Consider the following 25162-nt stretch of genomic DNA (forward strand, 5'->3'; position numbering starts at 1 on the left):
CTTTTTTAAATTTAACAAATGTACATGTATGCCTACTTTTTCTACAACTATCAACTACCAACATGCACCTCTTCACTAACTATGAAGTCTTAAGATAAATCAGAAGTGCCAGCATACAATATAGTTCTGTGCAGAGGAATGAACACACTGAGGCTACCAGGCACAAAGGTTACTAATATCAATGCTTGCTTCTCATTTAAGTAGACTGGTCACAATATTAAGCAGTGTGCCTAGTATTAATTGTTGTCAGGGACAGGCTCTTGGACTGTAAGCCCAGTAGATAAACTCTAAACTCGCAGGTTTTTTTTACTGCGCTACACACATTGATAATGCTTACCAGGCAATGTCACCTTCAGTTTTGACCCAAAATACAAATTTCATAAAAATAAAATATTTTCCCCATGTGCTTGAGACCAGAACTATATAATCCGCAAATTCGCCACCTCAGTATTCACCGCCTTTTTCAGATCTTTTATGAATATCTTGAACAGTGCAAATCCTACTACAGATCTCTTTTTTGGGGGGAGGAGGAACACTGGTTTTGTGCATCTGTATCATAAATTGAATCATCATCATGTAGTGGTGAAGAGGCTTGCGTGTTCCAGTGACCCCTGAGAGCAACGCTATCTAGTGTCATGTACTCTCTTAGGATCATCCAGGACAGAACAGTTAAGGGCAAGGTTCCAGCCAAAGTGTGATCCAGAAGTGCTCAGAAGTAGAGCAGACGGAGGATAACTGCACAGTAGAGTTGAAACTGTTGTGTAATGTTAAAGCAGCTGTGAAGGTTAAAGCAGGATGGGAAGGAAAGAAAATCTTTAGATCAGTGGTCACCAACCAGTCGATCAGGATCTATTGGTAGATCTTGGAGCCTCTGACAGATGATCCTGACAAGTTTGGCCAAGAGACTATCAAGTGCTGGCACTTCAGCTGCCCTTCCCCCTACAGTGGCACACTTTCTGCCCTTTGCCTTGGAGCTGCCTCCACCCAGCCTTGGGAGCCTCCTGTTTGCTGTGCAGGTCGGGGGTGGGGGGGGGAGAGAAGAGGGGCACTGATGTCAAGGTGCCCCCTCTCCTACCCTGTATCCTGTCTCCACAGAGCAGAAAGGGGGCACAATAGGACTTGGGATGGAGTTTTCTGGTTACTTTTGAGAGTGGTACAGGGCCAGAGTAGGGGTGAACACTGAGGTAAACAGGAGGCTGAATAATAGTGTGTGGACATTTGACTGAGACTCTCAAAATGGAAATATTGGTATCAGTTGCAGAGGGAGGGTGAAGCAGTTCCCTCTTTTGAATTGACATGATGCAGTAAACTCACTGTTCTGACCTGAAAAACATGAGTGATGGCATTAGCGACTACCTAGGTGAAATTGTGGAAAACCTATTACCATTGTATGTTTGAAAGGTTAGAGAGTGTACTGTAAAGAAGAATCCTGCTTTGGTAGAAGAATGTTACAATGACCTTTTAGATCTTTTCTATATAGATTCATAGAGTACTAGGACTGGAAGGGACCTCGAGATGTCATCGAGTCCAGTCCCCTGCCCTCATGGCAGGACCAAATACTGTCTAGACCATCCCTGATAGACATTTATCTAACCTACTCTTAAATATCTCCAGCGATGGAGATTCCACAACTTCCCTGGGCAATTTATTCCAGTTTTTTACTACCCTGACAGTTAGGAACTTTTTCCTAAACCTTCCTTGCTGCAGTTTAAGCCCATTGCTTGTTATTTTATCCCCAGAGGCCAAGATGAACAAGTTTTCTCCCTCCTCCTTATGACACCCTTTTAGATATCTGAAAACTGCTATCATGTACCCCCTCAATCGTCTCTCTTCTAAACTAAACAAACCCAATTCCTTCAGTCTTCCCTCATAGGTCATGTTCTCTAGACCTTTAGTATCTAATTTCTAAGAATGAAAAGCCTAGGCTTTTAATATTTCTTCAGCTATGTCTGTATTAAGGATGTTAAATTGTCATTGACTAGTCGAGTAGTTGATGGAATTTCCATTGACTAGTCGATAGGCACTTCCGTGTTCCTCCTTTGAAATGTACAAGAGTGCCCACTGGGACTCTTGTACATTTCAAAGGAGGAATATGGGACTCTGCATGCAGCAAGAAGTTCTGCTGTTTCCGGGCTGCATGTGGGTGCCTGCTTTGAAATGTACAAGAGTCCCCAGCATGGGCTCTTATGCATTTCAAAGCCATGGAGCCCGGGGTCAGCAGGAAACTCAGAGCCCCCCACTGATTCCAGGCTCCATCCCGCACTGCATGCCGTGCAGAGCCCGTGGTCAGTTGGGGAGTCCCCAGTTGACCCCGGGCTCTGTGGCGCTGCCCCTTTGACTTGCCGAGGCAGCCACTGCACGGCTAAGCTGGGGATCAGCTGTGCGGTGCTGTCCCTTTAAAACACGGCATTTCAGCGGTACCCGGGATCAGCTGGGGAATCCCCAGCTGACCCCCAAGCTCCATGGTGCTTCGGCGTTATAAAGGGGCAGTGCTGCACAGCTGAGACTGTGGATCAGCTGTGTGGTGGCTGCCCCTTTGAAATGCTGCCTTGGGGTTTCAGTGCAGCACAGCTGATCCCCAGCTCAGCTCTGCTGTGCTGCCGCTTTGAAGTACCCCTTCTTCTTCCTCCCCTTTGCTGCTTCTATCTGTTAGAGGAAGCGGGGAAGGGGAAGGAATCGACTAGTCGACAGACTATCCAATAAGCATTTGCTTTTTGGATAGTCAACTAGTCCTTAACATCCTTACTCTGTATTACAAACTAGGGATGTTATCCTTGTGCTTGTGTACCTGTACCCAAAGTAGTTCAATGAGAACTAGCAGAAATATTAGTAGTAGCTCTTGTAACATGGACAATGGTAATGGAGGCAGTTTCAGGTGAGTTTGTACATTGCATAGCTCAGCCATATCTCTGCTGTTGCTACCCATACTACATCATTGAACTAGCAGGAGTATGTACACTAGGCATTTTAAAATGTGTTTTAGTTAAATAAATGTGTAAGTGCTGAAGGCAGGTGGTTCCCTGGTAGCCAGTTTGCACAGAACCCTCAAGGTTAACTGATGACCCCAGGCTTATTCAGTTAACTGTGTACATAGTTACACCTTCACATCCCTAATGTGTACCTAAGGTAGCTCATGGTGTAGACATAGTCATAGGCTCACTTATGGGCATTGGCCATCATAGTTTTAATGTGTGCATTATGTGTTTCTCAAGGTTATGTTTTAACATTAGATTTTTATTTTTTTTCTTTTCTGCAGGTACAGAAGCTGCTTTGTATGTGCCCTGTGGATTTCCATGGGATTTTCCAGCTAGATGAGCGCCGCAGAGATGCTGTGATTGCGTTGGGAATTTTTCTTATTGAATCCAACCTTCAGGTACAACTTTCACCTCCATTTTAACTTTCTGCAGCTGAAATACTAATGAATAAATCTCTAAATGTGATTAGTTAGTGAATGAAATATAGGTATGATAGTTCCTAGCCTGAAATAATAGGTGACAAACCCAGCCTCTATTTAGGCCTACTGAACCTGATATTCAGAATAGGGTGTTAGATTTCGTGTTCTTTAGTAATCATGTAGCTGCAACAAATGTTATTGGTTACATGGTAACTAAAATGGTCCATGAGGGGCAGGACCAGCAGCCAGGTTGCTCTTGGCTCCAATCCCAGAGAGCCACTGCCATTCCATGCTCCTACCCCTATATCTCCTGCCTCCCCCCACAGGGGACGTGGAGGTCAGGTGGCTCTGTGAGATCCGGTGCTTATGAGAAGCTGGTTTTTTAGCCAGCTATCCTCGAGCCACCAGTTCTGTCTGCCCACTCTGCTGCTGCCTCTGTGGGAGGCAGCAGGGAGTGGGCAGGTGGCTCCACAGGAACCAGAATGGATGGGGAGCGGTCTTAAAAGCTACCAAGGCAACAAGGAGTGTGTGTTGAGTGTAGTCATTTTGATTAATCGATAAGCCCAGGCTTATCTGTTAATTGTTTAAACATGTGTGTGCTAACCCCCAATACAGAAGGGTTTGCATTAAAATGTATGTAATTGCTTGTTTAAATTTTCACATGTACTTATGTTTAAACATATATTTTATAGGCCCATAATTTCCTTTTTATGAATGGAAGGAAGTAGGGTGAAAATCTATCCATATAACGCTATTTAAGTAGGTCGTTAACATCTTAAATATCTGGCATTTATGAATCTAGCATCCATGATATTTCCATTTCAGACTTTGACCTAATTTAAATGTTGTATCTTTTCTGGAAAGAAGGAGATGTGATGCATTAAGTGTCTAATTCAAAATCTATTGAATTCTATGTGAATCTTTTCGTTAACTTACGTGGATTTTGCTTCAGTCCATAAACTACTTTTGTTTTCGCCTCCCCCTCTGTTGATATAGATAAAGGAGATATAATTATTAGCTTTGCTGGGTTTGTTTTTAATTTTGTAGTGTGAACATTTTACTAAGAACTAGGCAAAATATATCACTTGGTCATGGAACTTGACATTTATGTGATGCTTTACATGTTCAAAGAACTGAACATATGGAAATTCACCCCATGAAGAAAGTTAGTACTGTCCCCAATTTATACTTTAGGAAACTGAACTTCTGTACTGTGAGGTTAAGTGATTGGCTCAAGTCTGTGGAGTATGCCAGAGGCAGGGCTGGCATTAGAATTTGCAAGTTTCCAACTCTGTTTTAGCAAGCTAGCAAAAGTAATGTTGTTCTTCTTAGAATCAAATCAATGTACTAGAGCCAAAGACCAAGACATCATTAGTTCCAAATTGCACGATAGACCAATAGTATCATTTGTCCATTAGTGCTTGGTAGGATGGAACATTTTTATCTATAACATTGAACTACAGATTATACCTCCCTAAACTGGCACACTCTGGTCTTGCAAAATCTGTGGTCCAGCAGGACCACGGATGTTCCTGGATTAGAGACCTCAGAGGCAGGAAGGCCAGTGGGGGGCTCAGGAGCCTTGAGGCCGAGGGCTCAAGCAATGTGTGTAGCGTCGTGCAAAAGAGCTCAGGGGATGTAAAGAGTCCTGTAGTGTGACGTGGAACCCTTCAGCAGGGGGCTCTGGTGGCATTAGAAGCCCTGTGGCAGGGAACTCAGGCATCATGAAGAACTCTTGGGGTACAGAAGCAGAACTAGCAGGTGCCTAGGAGGCTGGTGAAAGGGTCCTCCCTGGTCTGGCAAACTTCCTTGTTCAGGACCAGTCAGGTCTCAAGAGTGTTGGAGCATGGAGATCCAACCTGTAGTTACATAATTTACCTTATCTGTACTAAATCTTTTATGCAATATTTAGACAGCCTATATCTTATTGTCATAAAATGACTTACGTATACAATCACTATATCCTTCCTCTGCATAACTAATGTATATTGAATATGTTACTCAATTTTTATCCTCCATTTTAAACAAATGTTTTCTCTTTCAGCATAAAGATAGCATTGTTCCTTATCTTCTCCGACTTCTGAAGGGTCTTCCCAAAGTACAATGGATAGAAGAAAGCACTGCACGGAAAGGAAGAGGTGGTTTTAAGTTTTATTCTTCAGATTATGTGCTTGGGGCATAGAACTAAGTTGGATAATTCTGGTCTAAGAAGAAGTGATCAGCTCCCTTGGACTTATAGCTGTTGACATAATTGCCTGTATTGGAAAGACAGAATAATAAAATGGATTGTTTTTGAGAGGCCAAAAAGGGAGTTGAATAGCTCACAGCTTAATTGGTTTGCAGACAATTCAATAACTGTCATGTCTTCAGAGCAAAGTTGTAAGGAGATAGCATCATGGCTAGAGCAGGAGAGTAAAGGTTAAGATTCTTGGGTGCTGTTCCCTGGTTTGGCATTGATTTGTAGTTCAAACTTGAGTAAAACACTTAACTTTTTGGAGCCTTAATTTACCTTTAAAATAGTAGAGAGGATACTTCTCTACCATGTAGGATATATAAGGTTCAGATTGCTAATGTTCTTAAAAGTACTTTGAAATCATGAAAAGCTCTTAGCTAAAGTGCGTGCTGTCATTTATTTACTAATTATGCTTGATGTGCTAATGATTTTCTCTTTATCCCCAGCAAGGTTATAGGAATTTCCAGTTCCTATTTTTCCCTTTTTCAGAATCTACAAAGTCTGCTTTTCTCATACGCTTTTCTTATGGAATTTGGCTCTGCTCTCAAATCTCACATACCAGAAAGTAACTCTGAACTTTGTAGTTTGCAGCTTTCGAACATCAGCTGATTTTTGCACATTCCTCCTGTGAATGTTCAGCCTTGTCTGTTTAAATCCTCTTAGAATGAATTACTCAGGTTCTTTTCAGTTTCAAGTTGTTTCAGCAAGGACTGATAAAGGTACTTTCTTAAAATCTTTGCCGCTGGAAAGGCATATTTACTCAAATACCATTAGCTTTTCTGGTCCAAGAGAGTCAAGTGATGCTATTATCTTGTCTGCCCTTCAGTCTGTTACTGACACCAGTGGCAGGATTTAATGTGGCGATTCAGTTGTTACTTGTCAGCATATCCTGCCTTGCCCATTTCAGTCCTCTCCTAGTGTCTGATTTGCAGCCCTTATGATTCTTTAACAATAGGTTTTATCCTGAAGGTTGGGAAGACTCTGGCTTTTCTGAAACAGTTCTGCTAACTTCATAATGACAGTTCTATATTAGCAAGTCTTTGCACTTTTTCTTTATTGTATTTTCATTATTTCTCAGACTTGGAATCCATTTGCATTGCTTTCAGTCTTTCTGTCTTTTGTCATTGGAATTTGTTTTTTAGTTTGAAAGTTAATGCCAAATGATTATTTTCAGTCTTTTTTTTTTTTTGTCTGCCACGGCTTATGTATGAAACAAGGAACATTTATTATTCCCTCTATAGCAACATATTGCTTCCTTGTTTTTCATTAATTGCTGGCTAAAGATTTATATATATATATCTATAAATCTTCATGTGTGTGTACTCATCCACAGACGTACTTGATTTAGCTGTGCCGTGAAGCATTGCAGAGAGGATACCTTATGACTTCTTACAATATTTAATTTTTGTCACTACTTAATGGCTGATCCAACTACTGTTGTAATGTTGTCTCTCTCCATCCTTCCCCCTCCTCCCTCCCTTCTTCTGTAGGTATGCTTCCAGTTTCAGAAAACTTCAGCTTCTGCTTGGTGACTTTGTTGTCAGATGTTGCCTATAGGGATGCAACTCTTAGAGAACAGGTAGAGTTCACTGAAATTTTTCAGTGTGCACTCTGAGATCTCTGCTGTTTAAATAAGACTTTAAAAAGTTTTAAAAAAAAAGGTTTAAAATGACTACCATGACTGCTTTCCTCACAAAAGACATGACCATATCAACACTGCAGTTGAATAACTTTGTGTGAATAGTCTTGTTGTGCTCAAAAGTTACTTACACATGTCTCTTGAGATATGATCCTCAAAACATTGCCCATGACAAAGCTAAGTGACTTAGAATTAACGTGTTTGACACCAGAGTTGGATATATTGATTTCTCAAAAAGTTAATAGTTATTAGTTTATTTAGGGTATTACTTGGGCTAAAGAAGCTTCTTTAGTTAAAAGAAAACATGTCTTTGTTTCATACAGTATCAAAAACCCATTCAATTTAAAATACATAATGTTCAGAGTTAATATTTGCAATTTTCATTTGACTTAATGTAATGATCTGGCCTGTGATAGCTTTTCAAGTGTTTACTGAAAGATGTTTTTTACTGACTTCCTTGATTTTTTTTTTTTAAGGTTTTAGAGGCAGTTCTACAAGTGATGCAGTTCCTGCTGGGAATGTGCCAATCTCCACAAAACCAGGAGAAAGGTATCGGGACAGTTCTTTAAATTGGTTTTGCATCTTTTATTCTAGTGTTATCTTAACTTTGCTTGCTCTCTAACAAACACCATCATTCTTTTTAAAGGTGTATTAGATAACTATTGTGCACCATCGGGTTTGTCATTGGTTACAGAATGTCTGTAATTGGTGAGAGCATTCAGTCTTTTTTGTTTGTGGACTGAATTTTGAGCTAAGCAGGAAAAACATTTACTTATGATGTAAATTTGCTGTTCTTCCCCCACAATGTAAGCCTGCCTTTGAAATATATATTTTTCTGTGATGCTTTCAGTGAGCTAATAGCAAAGCTGGCAATATGTAACCAGAAATTTCTAATAGTATATTTCAAAAAGAAATATGTGCCTAAATTTGTTTTCCAGAATACTTGTGCAAATATGCAGTGCCATGCCTGATTGGAATTTCACGAGCATTTGGTCGCTACAGCAATTCAGAAGAGTCTCTCCTCTCAAAACTTTTCCCTAAAGTTCCTCCACATTCCCTGAGAGTACCAGAAGAACTTGAAGGAATTCGCAGACGTTCTTTTAATGATTTCAGATCAATTCTTCCCAGCCCTCTTCTCACTGTTTGTCAAGAGGGAACCTTAAAGAGAAAAACCAGTAGTGTTTCCAGCATCTCTCAGGTTTGTGTGGTGACCTTTACAAGGAAGACAGCACTTAAGCCTTTTTCTGTTCCTGGGTGGAATTAAGAGGTGTTCAAACTTATGTCTACTGATAGTCATTCAGTGCTGTACTTGAATATATGTAGAGCTGTTTCTATTTTTCAATTGTTCAGCTCTTCCTGAACTACAGAATAATTGATGACAATTAAGCTAGCTATCTCCATATTAATAATTTTCAATTACAAGATCTTGGAGAACTTGCATTCATTGAGCCTCACAGTACTGCTATGTAGCCAGTATAAAACAGATTGAACTTGTTTAGTCTGGTACCCTCGTGACCTGATCAGTGCCGAACCAGAGAATTTACAGAACTACAGGAGGTAAATATTTTTTTAGCAGCATTACCAATCCTTCCGCTGCTTATTGGGCTCTTAGAAGACATTTAGGGGCAAATTAGAGCTAAAAAACAGCATAGAACACTGAGAGCCAGGAGTGATGCTGTAAATAGACTTGATGGGACAACAGGAAACTTGGCCATATCTATCATAAGTGGACATTTAGCTAACTAAAATCATGCAGGACTACTGATGTTGCCAGACCAGAGAATTTCAATCTGTAATGCATACCTCTTTAACAGAGGGGACAATTAGAGAAGTTAATAGTTTAAGCCAAAAATTCAAAGTAATAACGAAAACATTTTTAAGTACATCAGAAGCAGGAAGCTGGTAAACAAGCAGTGGGGCCTTTGGACAATTGAGATGCTAAAGGAGCACTCAAGGTTGATAAGGTCATTGCAGACAAACTAAATGAATTCTTTGCGTTGGTCTTTACGCCTGAGGATGTGAAGGAGATTCCCAAACTTGAGCCATTCTTTTTAGGTGATAAATCTGAGGAATTGTTCCAGGTTGAGGTGTCATTAGAAGAGGTATTAGAACAAAAAACTAAACTTGGTCAAGTCACCAAGACCCGATGGCATTCATCCAAGATTTCTAAAAGAACTCAAATGTGAAATTGCGGAACTACTAACTATGGTTTGTAACCTATCCTGTAAATCAGGGGTCCCCAATGTGCTCGCAGGCACCATGGTGCCCGCCAGGACATTTATGTGTGCCCCCCCTAACTCCGCCCCTTGGGCGCACGGTGCATGCACGGCACCCACCACCCAAAAAGGTTGGGGACCACTGTAATCATCTTCTATACCAATGATTGGAGGATAGCTAACATAATGCCAATTTTTAAAAAGGACTCTAGAGTGATCCTGGCAATTACAGGTCAGTAAGTGTAACTTTAGTACTGTGCAAATTCTTAGACAGTAGTAAAGAACAGAATTGTCAGACCCATAGATTAACGTAATTTGTTGATGGAAAATCAATATGGTTTCTGTAATGGGAAATCATGCCTCACCAATCAACTAGAATTCTTTGAGGGGCTTGACAGGCATGTGGACAAGGGGAATTCAGTGGATATAGTACACTTAGATTTTTAGAAAGCATTTGACAAGGGTCCTCTTAAGCAAATTAAGCTGTCATGGTATAAGTAAAGAGGTTCTCTCACAGACTGATAACTGGTTAAAAGATACAAAACAAAGGGTAGGAATAAATGGTCACTTTTCAGAATGGAGAGAGGTAACTAGTGGTATTCCACAGTGGTCCGTACTGGGATCAATCCTATTCAACATACTCATAAATGCTCTGGAAAAGGGGATAAACAGTGAGGTGGCAACTTGCAAATAATACACATTTAAGTCCAAAACAGATTATGAAGAGCTTCAGAAGGATCTCACAAAACTGGGTGACTGGACAACAGAATGGCAGATGAATTTTAATAATGTTGATAAATGGAAAGTAGTGTATATTGGGAAAACATAATCCCAATTATACATTTGAAATGATTGGGACTAAATTAGCTGTTACCACTTAAAAGAGAGATCTTGGTGTCATTGTGGAAAGTTCTCTGAGAATATTTACTCCATGTGCAGCAGCAGTCAAACAAGCAAACATTGAATCATTAAGAAAGGGATAGAGAACAAGACAGAAAATATCTTAATGTCTTCGTATAAATCCATGGTGCACTCACATCATGAATACTTGGCATTGGAAAAGGTTTTAAAAAGGATAACAAAAATGATTAGGATTTGGAATGACTGCCATGAGGCAAGATTATTAAGAGTGGGATGTCTCAGGTTAGAAAAAAAGATGACCAAGGGGGTATATGATAGAGGTTTCAAAAAAAAGTAATTGGTCACAGGTTTAAAACAAACAAAAGGAAGTGCTGCTTCACACATTACACAACCAGCGGAACTCCTTGCCAGAGGATGTTGTTAAATCCAAAACTATAACCTGGTTCAAAAAAGAACTAAATAAATTCAACGGCTATTAGCTGGGATGGGCAGTATCCTTATACTCTGTCAGAAGCTAGGAATAGGCAACGGGATGGATCACTTGATTACGTTCTTTATTTCCTCTGGGGAATCTGACATTGGTCACTGTTAGGAGACAGGATACTGGGATAGATGGACCTTTGTTCTGACCCATTCATTTGGCCATTCTTATGAGTTTTCAGAGGTGATTATATGCCCACAATGCCTTTTGACTTATGTAGGAGCTACAAGTGCCCACCCCTTTAGAAAAATCAGACTTCAGATGATCTGCACCGAATTACAGAATGAGGGTATAGATTACAGGAATACTGATGACTGTTGCATTCATTCCTTTCACCAATACATTCACTGTCTTCAACATCAGAAGTATTTGAAGTTGTGGCCTGACTCAAGCCTGAGTCTGAGAGTTACTGAACACTCAAAACTTTCATTGACCTCAGTGGGAATTGGGGACTCGTCAGCACCTTTCTGGATATATTAGGCGTTTTTTAAAAGAAATATATTTGAGTTCATATAATCTGAGATTTCTCAAGGCTTCGCTGGCCTTTAAGGATAAAGCACAACCATTTTCTCATGTTTAGGTCAGTCCTGAACGTGGAATTCCCCCGCCCAGCTCCCCTGGAGGGTCTGCTATTCATTACTTTGAAGGTAAAACTTCAGCTTACAGTCTTTACTATTTTGCTAAGTAGCAATGTGTTTTGATACTTCTAATCAATAAGAAGGCTATTGATTCACTTCTGTGAATTTTCTTTGCCTGTAGGGTTCCTGGTAGTAATTCTTTGGCGTGTATGTGTTAGAGGTCTGATATGTTTTGTATTAACAAGTTGTTGGAAAACACCGTTGCTGGAAATAAAGATTATCCAACTAAATTTTTTGCCTACCTTCCAAAAGACCTTATTTTCTGACAACCGGGTAATCTGTGCATGAGCCTAGAGAGCTTAATTGCACTGGAGCAAGACATAGTTTAGAAGATTAGGCAGAATAATGTTCCATAACAAGTGTTTTATATTATACTTGAGTGTACAGCTTCTTATTTAGGTCATTCAGTATACACATCTTTCTATCTCAAACTTCTGAGGGGCTCCCTTTCTGAACCATAGGAATTAAAACACTTGAACCGACCAGTAATCAATCTACTCAGGTACAGCAAAACTCCAATTGTCTGGCATCCAGTGGTCCAGCACTCCTGATAATCTGGCACCAACAGGAACCGAGAAGTGCTCCAGCCACCCGGACAGTTGGAGCTCCTGTGAGCCCTATGTGCGCTCACGGGCTGGGAAAGGAAAGGAGAGGGGAAGGGGATTATATCCCTGTGACAGGTCTGCCAGACCCACACTGCATCTGGCCAGGGGACGGGGAGGAGGAGGTCGACAGGGAGCGGCGGCAATGAGGGGCGAACCCTCCAACGTTTTGTAGGGAGGCGGGGGAAGCCCCACGCAGCTGCCTGCTATAGGCTAGCTGGGGCTGCAAGTGGCAGCAGAGGAGAGGGGGCGAGGCGAGGGGCAGCACTGCAGGACCAACCTGGCAGCACCCCAGCTGCTCTGCCCCACCGCTTCCCCAAGTCCACCACCGCCATTTGACGCCTGCCTGCAAGCGGCGGTGGACTTGGGAAAGTGGCGGGGCAGAGCAGCTGGGGTGCTGCCAGGTTGGTTCTGCAGAACCGCCCCTTACCTGAGCAGCGCTGTGGGACCAACCTGGCAGCACCCCCGCTGTTCTGCCCCGCCGCTTCCCCAAGTCCACCACCGCCGTTTGCCACACGCTATAGTACCAACCCAGCAGCACCCCAGCTGCTCTGTCCCGCCGCTTTCCCAAGTCCACTGCTGCTTGCAAGCAGGCGGCAAACGGCGGCGGTGGACTTGAGGAAGTGGCGGGGCAGAGATGCTGAGGTGCTGCTGGGTTGGTCCCGCAGCACCACCTTTCACCTGAGCGGCACTGCAGGACCAATCTGGCAGCACCCTAGCTGCTCTGCCCCGCCACTTCCCCAAGTCCACCGCCGCCGCTTACAGCCCTAGCTGGCCTGTTGCCGGCAGCTGCTCGGGGCTTCCCCCGCCTCCTTGTAGAACAGCAGATGGTTCACCCCTTGCCGCGCCATTCCCCTCCGACTCCCTTTTCCCCCCGCCGGTTGCAGTGCGGGTCCTGGCAGACCCGTCACAGCCCCTGCCGGAGTATCTCCTGATACTATGGCATATCTGATAATCCGGCACCCCCTGGGTCCCAAAGGTGCTGGATTATCAGAAGTCTACTGTATTTTGCTTTCAGCTCTAACTTCTGTGAAATGCGTCAGAGACAAATAAATCTTGCATTATCCTCTCTAATGCACTAGGGATGATAAATACCGATTAATAAGCTAATCAAATAGTTGATGTAATTGCCATTGACTACTCAATTTGTTGATAAGGGGGTTAGCTCCTGGGGAGGGTGTCAGCTGGGACAGAGCAGTAAGAGCCCGGACTGAGCTGATGGCTCTTACTACATTCAAAAAGCAGAGCTGCAGTGATCTGGGACCTGACGCAAGACAGGACTGCTGTGTCCCGTCTTATGCTGGGTACACCGCTTTGCCTCCGCCTCTCCTGTGCCCTTCCACTGAGAAGGTGCTGTGGATAACTGGCTTTTAAGCTGTCTCCCCCAGCACCGGCTCCTGCTCCTACCTCTCTTGCTGCTTCTGTATCAGTGGAGCGAGTAGTCAAGTAGTGACTTGTCTACACGTCAACTCCTCAAGTAGTTGCTTACATCCCTATAATACACCTGGACATTTACTTTTGTTTATATACATTGTTTTTCCTTATTCAAGTTTCAAAGTAGAATTGATGTCCTTTGTTGTTTTTACTGTAGCCAAGACATAGGCATTGGACAAAAGAACTAAAATAATTATAAAATGTAGATAAAACATTGAGAGTCTGTTAATCACAAGAAAAACACATTAGCTTACACAGTTTAGGATTTACAAAAAGCAAGGTTTCTATTTAAGATGGAAGATGTAATATGACTTTAAAATTTGTGGTTTTACAATAATTTCTGATGAATTTCTTAGCCAGTTTTGCTACATTTCCATCAGAAATCATTACAGGAAGTATTTTGAGGTAAACGTAGAGGTTTACCAAAAGTCCTACCAAATGCAAATTAAATGAATACAAATATTTAACAGAATTTCTTCTCTATCCTTGTATTTATTAAATGGCTGAATCTGTAGCTTTTATAGTTTTAAATTAGATTAAAGATGGATATTTATTATAGATTGATTCAGCTCCTGTGGGAGCTGGATTAAGTTCTTCATGGTTTATCAGGGATAGACCATTACTTCAAATACATTTCTCTCTTTATAATTAGCTGCAGAGCCTTCCTTCACATTTGACAAGGAACCCAATAAAATTGAGTAACCTAATGTTATTGTGTTCTTGTCTGTTCTTCTCTGCAGGGTCCTACCTACCTGATGGGAGTGCATTGGACCCAGATTACTACTTCTCTACAATCAGCTCTAGCTTCTCAGTTTCTCCTCTTTTTAATGGGATTAGTAACAAGGAATTTGATATTCCATTGGAAATGCTCCGCCAGCTGCTGCTCATGGTATTAGCTGCTTTAAAGATCATGTGCTTATGTTAGACACTGGGGCTATGTCTATACTCGCGGCTTCTTGCACAAATACAGCCGTTCTTGCGCAAGAATTTGTGGAGCATCCACACTGCCTGCCTGCCCTTGTGCAAGGACATTTACAGTATGGCGTGGTAAGAGAGGGCTTCTTGCACAAGCACTATGCTCTTTTTTATCAAGTGTAAGCCCTCTTGTGCAGGAGCTCTTGCACAAGAGGGCAGTGTGGACACCAGGCAGGGATTTCTTGAGCAATAAAGCCCTATGGCTAAAATGGCCATTAGAGCTTTCTCGCGAAAGAGAGCATCCACACTGCCATGGGCGCTCTTTCGCAAAAGTACAGCTTGCACATGGCAGTGTAGACGTTTTCTTGCGCAAGACTTCTTGCACAAGGACCCTTGCGCAAGATTTTCTTGCACAAGAAGCCTTCAGACATAGCCAGAAGGTTATGGGTATTTTGTGTGTGTTGCAGTGTGAACAATTTTTAGGTGTATTAGAGGAGGTCCTTTGTATAATTATACAACATAAGAGGTTGTGTGCACTGTGTTTACCTTGGCATATAAGCAGAAGGATATTTTTTTCTAGTCCATTAACATCAGTCCTTAATGATTAATAATTCCCTAAAAACCTCATGAAATGTTAGTAATTTAGATTAATAAAGTTAATTTTGAAACATTTGTATTGGCATAGCCATCTTGTTTGCATTGGCTGGGAAATTTATCTAAAGTAGTTTGTGAACTGTGCATTATAGTGAGAACAATGCTATTTTCTAGTGGCAGTGGTTTATTTGGACTGTATCTGATGGTATAGCTTGGTGGCCCTTGTAGGCACATCCTGTGTTACTGCTCATGACAACAGTAATATAAATTATTATAATAGAAATTACCATCTAACTTTTCACTGCCTTAATTTAGTCTGATTAATATTTATTTGATCCAGTGCATTCTTTAGCAAGCCTAAATTATGACTGTAAAACAAACCTTCTGCCAAGATAATGCCAATGACCATAGTAAACTTCTATTTTCCCTGTAGGTGAAACAGATTGTTGGGGATTCTGTTCTCAAAAACTTAGATGCCATTGTAGCTGAAGTTGCAGAGGTATGTTTTAATTTAATTTACATTTGAAATATTTTAAAATAAACTGACATGCTTTTTAAAGTCTTAACTATTGTAAAATCAAAGGTAAGAGACGAGTAAAAATAAAAGGGGGGAAGTGATAAGGGCCACTCCACTGATTATTTGATTTACCCTTTTGTTTCATAAGAAAAAAATTTCAAACCCTAAGATCAGTAGAAATTTCCATTTAACTTAAACAAAAAATCTGAAGAAACAAATATTCCCCTGCAGCATTGGCATTCTAAGCACTTCAGCATGGAGAATTTGAAATCAGTTATTAAAATTCCTTTGAAAGAAATTTTATGTATATGTGGTGTGCATGTTCAATCATTAGAGAGTATTGAGATGCATTTTATAACCAAATATCACAAATTGTTGGATATATATTACCAAATGATTCCTTGGTAATCCTCCTAGGGTTTCCCAGTTGGAGTGATAACACAAAAGAAAACAAACTATTACATTCTGCTAGTAGCTGCTAGGCAACTCATTCGCTCTCATTGGAAAAAGATAATTTAGTCCAACTGTAGAAGAATAGTTATTAAATATGGAAGAGGGTTGTAATGGAATAATTAGTGCAACGGTTATATACCCAGGAAAACTAAAAGGACAAGTACTGTAGATACTTTTATATTTGGATACCATTTATTCAATACTTAAAGTACGTTCATCTGCAAAAACAACAACAAAACCCCACCAAACACAAACATGCCTGTCCAAAATATGCATAATCAGATATTTTACTCAAGTTTAATATAATCACTAGAAATTACAAGTCAAATATAATGAGATTAATTCTATAGTATGGTAACTCTGATAAATAGAGATTTGAATACTCTGAGACACTTTATATTGACTGTTCATTGGCTTGGCCCCCTGCTGCTGATAGTGGCTGCAGTTCACTGTTCCAGGCCAATGGGAGGCACAGGTAGCCGTGCAGGCCATAGAGATATGCTGGTTCCATGTCACACAGCTCCCGTTGTCTGGGAATGGTGAATTGCGGCCAGTGGGAGCTGTGAGGACTGTAACTGTTGATGATGTAAAAATGTAAAAAATGTCTCATGGCCAGACAGCAGATTATCCTGATAGGCCATGTGCCATAGGCTGCTGACCCCTGGACTATATGATTTCTTACACTGTTTACAATTGGACAGCATCCTCTATCAACATCACCTCTATTGGGTCTCCGAAATTCTATATAGAGCAGTTCTGAACCGAATGTATGTTCAGCTCTGTAGAAAGCTCATGTATTTTCATCTGTGGAAAAGAACTATATTTTTGTCTACAACCTTTCTTGCTGGTGCACAATGTAGGTTTTTATGTAAACAACTCCCGTCTCTGTCCCTGATTTTTCCAATTAAAAGTGGCTTTTGGATTCTCTCATTAGAGAATTTTATTACAGTATGTGATGTTTAAACAGACGGGATAGCTAAGTACTATTGACTGCATAGAATAGGTAGTTTTCATCCTGATTTACAGAAGACAGAAATACTCTTTTCAAATGGTGTGAACAGTAAACAGTACCGGTTAGGGGATGTGAAAGATTAACTGGTAGAGGCTGGAACAGCTCCTGCCCACTGGGCAGGGGGCTGTTTCAGCCCCATGGGGCCCTCTGTGGACAGGTGCACTTCAGCCCAGCTGGAATAGCCTCTGCCTGCAGCAGATTCCACAGAGCTGGAGCAGATCCTTGCCCACGGTGAAAGGGGGGGAATACTGCTCCTGCTCAGCCAGGCTGAAGCAGTCCCCTGTCCTCCCCTTTTAATTAGTTAAATGTTATGTTTAGGTGATTAACCACTTAAATGGGATTTTATATTTCTAGTACCAGTTATCATAATTATTTCTAGTATTGAAAATGAGTTACCTGATCTAAATAAGGGATTTTATTTGTCTTCAGTTTACTATTTCATAGGAAAATGTTGCTTCCTTTTGAACCTAACAGCTGTTTTTTATCTTTATAGATAAGTCCTAGTGTGGATCTCTATTATAAAACATTCAGTGACCCTCTTTATCTTGCACAGTTTAAAATGCTGAGAGACACATTATACTACATGAAAGGTGTGGTACTTGCATTGATATACTGTCTAAGTAATGCAGTGGGGGGAAATATAAAGCACTCTGTGCATTGTATGCTATGCTCCCAGTGGCTGGTGGGGAGAACGGCATTTCATGGGTGCTGCATGTATGCTCCACAATTTATGGAGCACTTTGATATGAAAGTTGCCCTATAAAAGTAAAATTATTTATTTAAGTGGTTGAAATCCTCTGCTTAGGGAGGAAACAATCAGCACTCAACTTGATCATTTGCCAGTGGTCTAGCCTGTGAAATTTTACTTCTGGGAAGAAATCTTATGAATAATATTTTATATATAATAGAAAAGGGATTCATCTCATTTTCAGACCATCTTTCTGGGTCATAACTACTCTTTTTGCTAGATTACATTTTCCATCTTATTCCTTGCAGATCTTCCAAACTCATTTGTTAAGGAAATCCATGATTTTGTACTAGAACAGTTCAACAGCAGCCAGTCGGAGCTTCAGAAAATCCTGCATGACGTAGATCGGCTACACAATGAACTGAGCCCTCTGAAATTGCGTTGCCAGGCTAATGCTGCTTGTGTGGATCTCATGGTGTGGGCTGTGAAAGATGAGCAAGGTGAAAAATATATGCTTCTGTCTCTTCAGAATGTCATTTATCCTGCTGAAGTGTTTTGTACAATTACTTTTCCATTGTTAGTAGTTGATAAAGGATCGTTTATATTACATGTTTGCCATAAAATACATTTAGTGATAAACTTCACTATTTTTTTTTCTATAGAAAGTCAAACTTGTCAGAAAAATTCAAGGGTAACTTTTTAAAATTTTTGTATCACAAACTTGTTAACTAACTTAAAAGTGCTTGGAAATTCATTTCTTAATTCAAAGAACATGTGCTGTAAGTTTGGGGAGAATACACTATACTATTGTACCATAACATACAAATGTAAATTAGTCCTGGCCTACAGAGAGGCATTGACATCTCCACAGTACAGAATCTGTTAACTATAATTGATGTATAACATTCTAATATATCGCCTCTGATACAGACCTAATTCAGGAAAGCAGCTAATTGTGTGTGTTAAAGTAAGAAAGTGCTTTTCTGAATAGGGATTGTTTACTGACTTGGGGCTATACTCTATAGCCATGTCTAAACTACGGGCATGTCTAAACTACATCCCTCTGTCGAAAGAGGGATGTAAATTAGACAAATCAAAAGTGCAAATGAAGTGAGGATTTAAATATCCCACCTTTCATTTGCATAATCGTGTCACAGCGGTCTTTCGAAAAAAGGTATTTCAAAAATGAAACTGCAGTCTAGACACAGGTCCTTCAAAAAAAGACCCCTCAGTACGGGATCTTTCAAAAAAGGGTTGGTTTTTTTCCCCAAAAGAACTGTGTCTAGACTGCAGTTTCACTTTCAAAATACCCTTTTTTTCGAAACACCCACTGTGACACGATTATGCAAATGAAGTGTGGGATATTTAAAACCCCACTTCATTTGCACTTTTGATTTGCCTAATTTACATCCCTCTTTCGACAGAGGGATGTAGTTTAGACATACCCTATGAAATAAAGTTGAATCTAATATGGTCAACTTCTGGGCTCCTGATTTTGCAAAGTTGAAGATGTGTCCTTGCCACTGGGAAGAATCAAATGTGGTTCAGAGTAGTGCATCCCTATTAGTAAGCCTATTGTTGACTCAAAGAGCTGTGCACTGTGGGTAGCTTTGCATTCTAAACTATGTTCCCGGTGTCAGCTGAGACCAAAACTGTGCAGCAGGTGGTTATGGGCTCATGTCAGAATCCCATAATGCACCCATCTAGTCCCTCCCCTGCTTGTGTGGGAAGGGACTGCTTAGTGGGAAGCAGTGTGCTCATGACTTTTTGCATCCTGGTTTCCTGTGCTCTACCACTAGCCACTGGAGAGGGATGACGTGGGGGAGGGGGGGCACTTGCAGGCTTTGCCAGGCCCCGCTCTTCTTCCACTGACCATCAGAGGGGAAGGGGGGCAACTTCTAGGCCTAGCCAGGCCCTGTACTCTCTCCCTGGCCTCTGGGGAAGGAGGAGGAGGGAGGCCTTGGTGCGGCAGCCAAACACTGGTGAAAGGGGGGAGAGAGAGATGAGTCAGGCAGAACACAGAGTGACGTGATGACGTCACTGTCATTCCATAGGAGTTTTTTATATAGAGAGAAATTAAAAATACTTGTAGATGGCTGTCAAATATCTCGCCCCCCTCCCCCGCTATTTTTCAGACCTGTAGCCACCTATAACAGGGTGTGAGACTCACTAGTGTGACCAGCAGGAGGCAATAAATTGGGAATTAACTCTAACCTCTGCACCACCTTCTGGCTGATGGCTCACCTGTTGTTGCTCCACACTCTTGCTCTGGACCCATGTTGCTCCCAGGACCACGATGTCCTCTTCAGGACACTGCTCTCCACAGCCTGTGCAGCCAGTTGCAGTCTCAGTCTAGACCCTCACCTCAGGAGCAAGCCACTGTCCATAAAGGCCATTCCTCAGTGTGGCTAGGTGCAGTGCAATGGTAAAAGGAGAGACCCAGGTCCACTTACTCTGCTGGATCCTGGCCCAGGGACCCTTGTCCTTCCCTCCTTCTTTCCCTTTCAACTGCTGCCTGTTCCCTGGGTCACTTCTTCCATGAGCCCTGCAGAAGAGCGGTTGTCAGGCTGGAGCCTCACTTTCTGTAGCTCCTCTGAGCCTTCCCAGCACTGCTTTCTTCCACTGCCTCCCTAGGAACCAGTTCTTCATCCTCCCTGATCAGTACCCTAACTGACCACTGCTCTGCTGAGCAGCTCCTTGTAATCAGGGCTGCCCCAGCAAGCTGTCCCCTGATTGACTTCTTACAATCTTCTCCCTGATTGGCCAGGGTTCTGCACAGGTTCTCCTTCTAGCCTGCTTTAATCTTTTTCAGCCAGAGGGGGTTAGCCGCCCTATTACACCATATCAATTCATAATACTTAACATAACTGTTTATTTCAAATTTTATTACGGTTCCCAAACTTTTTTACCAAAACACTACCAGCAGAGTTTTAAATAATCATAAACCAAACAAATCAGATCAAAACATCATGGATAACATTCTGTGAAACTTTTCTGAGTTTCTGAATTGTTGAGTAGGTAGATCCAGCAAATTCTTTACATGTTCTGTAGTCTTCGGTAAGCACCTAATACTAGTAGGCTAATAAATTCACATACATTCTTCAGATCTGTTACTGATTTCCTTCTTTTGGAACAAAGGTGCAGAAAACTTGTGCATCAAGCTGTCAGAAAAACTTCAGTCCAAGACCTCCAGCAAAGTCATCATTGCTCACTTACCACTGCTGATCTGCTGCTTACAGGTCTGTCTTTAAAGAGTTGAAAACAAGTATTTTGATTTGAACAATCATGGAGTAAAATTGCTTGGGGATTGACTGACTAATTTAACAGTTTTCTCATCTTCTGGTTATATTAATACTTGTCAGTGTTCTTTGCATCCCCATTTTAGGGGCTTGAAACCACAGTAGGTGGTACTTCTTAGAACCTATTAAGCTTAGAATTTCTCAATCAATTAGCCATTTATTTCTGACAATCCTGAGTTCCTACTTTCTTTATCTAACTAAAAAATGTAGTGGGACTGGGTGGCTACTGGATTAGTAGAGATATGAAGTCTTTCACCTCTTGTTCACCAGTTGATATGCAACATAGATTGGTAGTGCTCAAAAACTGAGACCAGTGTTCTCTGTAAGCTGTGTGCTTATGTGGACATGTATGAGGCATTCCAATACTACTCAGCTGATTAGTAGAGTGCCCACAGCTAGGTTTTATGTTTTATTTGTGGTGCACATTCACACATGCCTTGGTGCATATAAAACAATTTATTCCACACATGGAAAATTCATCGGGGAACATTGACTGAGATTATATGATGATAATCTTCAGTAGCCTGTGTGAAATAACTCACACCATCCTAGAAGCTGAGGTGTCCCATTCACAAAGGCCCTATCACAGTTGGAGCTAATTACCCTCTTTGTTGGCAGTCTGTGTAGAGGACAGTGTGGAAAAAGTACTGGGGATTGTCTTGTCTTCACACTGATCTCTTTTCAGACCAGGTTTGATTCATATTGGCAGGTTAGTGGGTGGAAACTAGCCCATGCTGCACATACTCGATCAATAAATATATGTGATCCTTCAGGATTATCAGCATGGTGTTATCTTGGACTAGCAACTTCATTTTAAAAAGGGAAAATTACAGTATCATCAGCCTTGTTCCAGTTGGACACTTTCCAAAACCAGTCCACAGTTATCATTCTGTAACCAAGACTGGAATAGCAAAGATATGTTACTCTTCTCACTAGAGTACAAATATGTCAGCAATGTGTGTATTTTTTTTAAAGTTATACACCTACAGTTGAAATACCAATAGGTCTGTTTATGCAACAGGAAAGTTTAAAATTATTTAATGTATCAGTTGTTTCCTTTTAGGGTTTAGGTCGTTTGTGTGAGAGGTTCCCTGTTGTGGTTCATTCTGTCACTCCATCTTTGAGGGACTTCCTTGTGATTCCTTCTCCAGTGCTAGTAAAACTTTACAAGTACCACAGCCAGTATCATACAGGTAAATGAAATCAATATTTGTTCTATATATGGTTCCAGTTGTGTGCTATATCACAAATAAAACTAATTTCCTTGTATTATAACAACTTAAAAGTTTTTTTTCTCAATTTCTAACATTTTATTTATTCATGGGTTGTGGGGGGCTTTTTTTGTTTGTGAAGGGAATGCAAACAAAATTAATGCAAAAATACATCCTAATGTCTAGGACCTAGCGGTAGCCATAAGAAATAGCCAAGTCTGGGTATGTCTAGACTGCACTGTTAAATCAGAAAAATATACACATCTTGATCTGGTGGGTGTGGGGGAGAGCCAGGGCTGCCATGGCACAGCATTGGCCCTCCCCAGTGGTCAAGAGGTGCGGGATGGAGTGCCATGGCTGCCTCGGCCTGGCCCTCCCCAGTGGCTATGAGGGGAAGGAGAGCCAGAACTGCCTTGACCCAGTCCTCCACGATGGCCGGGGGGAGGAGGGAGAGGGAGAGTTGGGGCTGCTTCAGCCCAGTCCTCGTTGGTGGTTGAGGGTAGGGAGAGAGAGCTGGGGCTGGTTTGGCCCGCCCCTTCTGGGTGGCCCAGAAGAGGGTAGAGCTGGGGCCAGTTTGATCTAGCCTGCTGCGACCTTGCACACCAAGCCTCCCATACCTACTCCACCAAGAACTTGCACTGCCAAACCTCCTTGCTCATCACCCTGCCAAGACCTCGCACATCTCATCCAACCTGTCCATCGAGACCCTGCACCCTTGTACATCCTCTCCATTTAGTCCCTCACACACTCCCTCACTCACCTCTTCCATCGAGACCCTGCATCCTCAGCCCACTCCTGTACTCTCTCCCCTGGCCAGACACTTACCCACAGGCTGTTCCTGGCCCCTTCCCTCTCTGACTAGACACTCTGCCCCCAGCCTGCTCCTGCATCCTCCCCGTAGCCAGACACCTACCCCCAGAGAGAAGGGGGTTGGAGAGCATAGTGCACAGGAGGCACAATCCTCTAGTATAGTTAGCCACATTTTGTTGACACACTTGCATATGGACAGAAGTGAGCCTGGGCCAGTGTTATGACTTGTAAATTCTAATACAACCCATAAATAAACAACACGTTAGAAAATTTAATAATAAACTTTTAACATATTGGATATTGTTGTGATTGCATTTTGAAAAGTGACTCCCTGTCAACATGGAGTTCCAATTTTATTTACAAATCAAATATTGTTTTTTTTTTCCTAACTGCTATCTGCAGAATGTCTGTGGATCTGAATGTGACTCTGTTCCTTTTCCTTGTTACAGTTCCACAATTAGTAGATATTCTTCAGCTAAAATTTAGATGACAATTGTGTTAGTGATGCCCAAGGTAGAATAACTTGCTTTTCCATATAGTCTGCAGTGAAAAAGGGAGTCAAACCCACTTATTTTTCTTGACAAAACAAGCTTGAATTTGAAGGTATATAAGGAATAGATATGTTGAGTATGAGACTTCATTTTTACTCAGTTGTTTTTCCACCTTAAAATCATGCTTTAATTACACACTAGGGAGAACTACTTCACTGGATGTACATCAGGGATGAATCTGGCTGAAGTTAGTTCAGAGTGTTAGAGTTATTAGATTCAAATATGAAAACTAAGGCAATGTAAAAGCAGTTTATTAAATTAATTACTTATTACTGTAGTTCAACAAATTTTAGTTGAAAAACCTCTAGTGCTCAGTTTGAGTGTTTTGCTTTGAGAGTGCTAGTTACATGCTTTTAGAGCTACAGGTTGGACCTCCCTGGTCCAGCACTTTCAGGACCTGACCAGTCCTGGAGGAAAGAGTTTGCTGGACCAGGGACCAATTCTGGGCCCTTTACTGATGGACTCCACCTTTCCTGGGGTCTGTCAGTAGATCACCAGGCTCCCCTGTCCCTGGGCTCCTGGCTCTATAGCCAGTCCTGAGCTGCTGGGCTCCACTGCCCCAGGCTTGCTGGGGCTCCTCATCTAGTCCCGAGCAACCAGGCTCTCGGACCCAGAGCCATTGTGGCTCTGGTACCGGCCCCGGACTTAGAAAGGTTCAGCATGGCTCTCACACCCCCATCTCCACTCTCTGCCTCCTGGACTCTCTGGACCAGTGGCTCTCTGGTCCAGCAACATCTATGGTCCTGACGGACTTTATATATTACCGGACCCGAGAGGTTTAACTTGTACTACTAAAGCAATATTCAAATCCATGCAAAGTGGGAAGGGTGGACATTTCTGACAGCGAATTGAGTAATGAAATAGCAGAATTTGGTTACCAGATGAAGAATGGCTACCATAGTTCTTCAGAGCATCTCTCACTCTCACCGGTGTCCTAGTCTATATTGCATTCACTTGCTAAGTATTCCTTTGCCTATATATACACAACTGAAGCAAAGATACAGCAAAAGACATTGTCTCTTACGTTCCGTTTCTGTTCTTAGTAGGTGTCAATGACATCAAAATCAGCGTAACAAATGAGCATTCAGAGTCCACTCTAAATGTAATGTCTGGCAAGAAGAGTCAACCGTCCATGTATGAACAGCTTCGGGATATTGCTATAGACAACATCTGCAGGTGAGAATTGTGCTTAGATTCATTGAAGGACTAACTTTTGTACAACTAGAAACTATTTGTCTATTTGGGTTCCTTGCATTACATATCCTTAATTGTACCTAAATATACAAGAATGTCAGACTAGGTTAGGCCAAAGGTCCATCTAGACCAGTATCCGGTCTTCCAAAAATGGCCAACACTAGGTGCTCCCAGAAGGAATGAACAGAAGTCTCTGCCACGAGCTGTAGCCCACTGAATTTGGGACCACTGCTGGAACTACAAAATTAGGGTGCCAGGCTGCAGGAAGGGAGTATACATGTACCAAGTGAATCTGCTGAAGACCTGAGAAGCCATGTTTATTGCATCAGTATCCCCTGACTCTGAACTAGGTCCTTTAGAGGGCGAGCCTCTAGACCCAAAACTAGTAGAGCTAGGGGAAGGCCTCAGCCCCTTGCAATG

General features: G+C 41.8%; 1 protein-coding gene across 2 annotated transcripts in view; it reads left to right on the forward strand.

Annotated features, from left to right (window-relative positions):
- PI4KA (phosphatidylinositol 4-kinase alpha) overlaps positions 1 to 25162 on the forward strand; it is a 106463-nt gene that overhangs the window by 2560 nt on the left and 78741 nt on the right. The window contains exons 2-14 of one of the 2 annotated variants that reach the window (XM_075898245.1): positions 3257 to 3373; positions 5439 to 5532; positions 7118 to 7206; positions 7743 to 7815; positions 8205 to 8464; positions 11405 to 11471; positions 14239 to 14387; positions 15441 to 15506; positions 17483 to 17579; positions 17986 to 18177; positions 20816 to 20916; positions 22040 to 22169; positions 24592 to 24724. In XM_075898245.1, coding sequence (XP_075754360.1) covers positions 3257 to 3373; positions 5439 to 5532; positions 7118 to 7206; positions 7743 to 7815; positions 8205 to 8464; positions 11405 to 11471; positions 14239 to 14387; positions 15441 to 15506; positions 17483 to 17579; positions 17986 to 18177; positions 20816 to 20916; positions 22040 to 22169; positions 24592 to 24724 — 1568 coding nt within the window. The remainder of the gene's footprint in view (positions 1 to 3256; positions 3374 to 5438; positions 5533 to 7117; positions 7207 to 7742; positions 7816 to 8204; positions 8465 to 11404; positions 11472 to 14238; positions 14388 to 15440; positions 15507 to 17482; positions 17580 to 17985; positions 18178 to 20815; positions 20917 to 22039; positions 22170 to 24591; positions 24725 to 25162) is intronic. The other variant, XM_075898246.1, reaches the window with a different exon arrangement.

Source organism: Pelodiscus sinensis, chromosome 15 (genome assembly GCF_049634645.1).
Source record: "Pelodiscus sinensis isolate JC-2024 chromosome 15, ASM4963464v1, whole genome shotgun sequence".
Taxonomy (NCBI): domain Eukaryota; kingdom Metazoa; phylum Chordata; order Testudines; family Trionychidae; genus Pelodiscus; species Pelodiscus sinensis.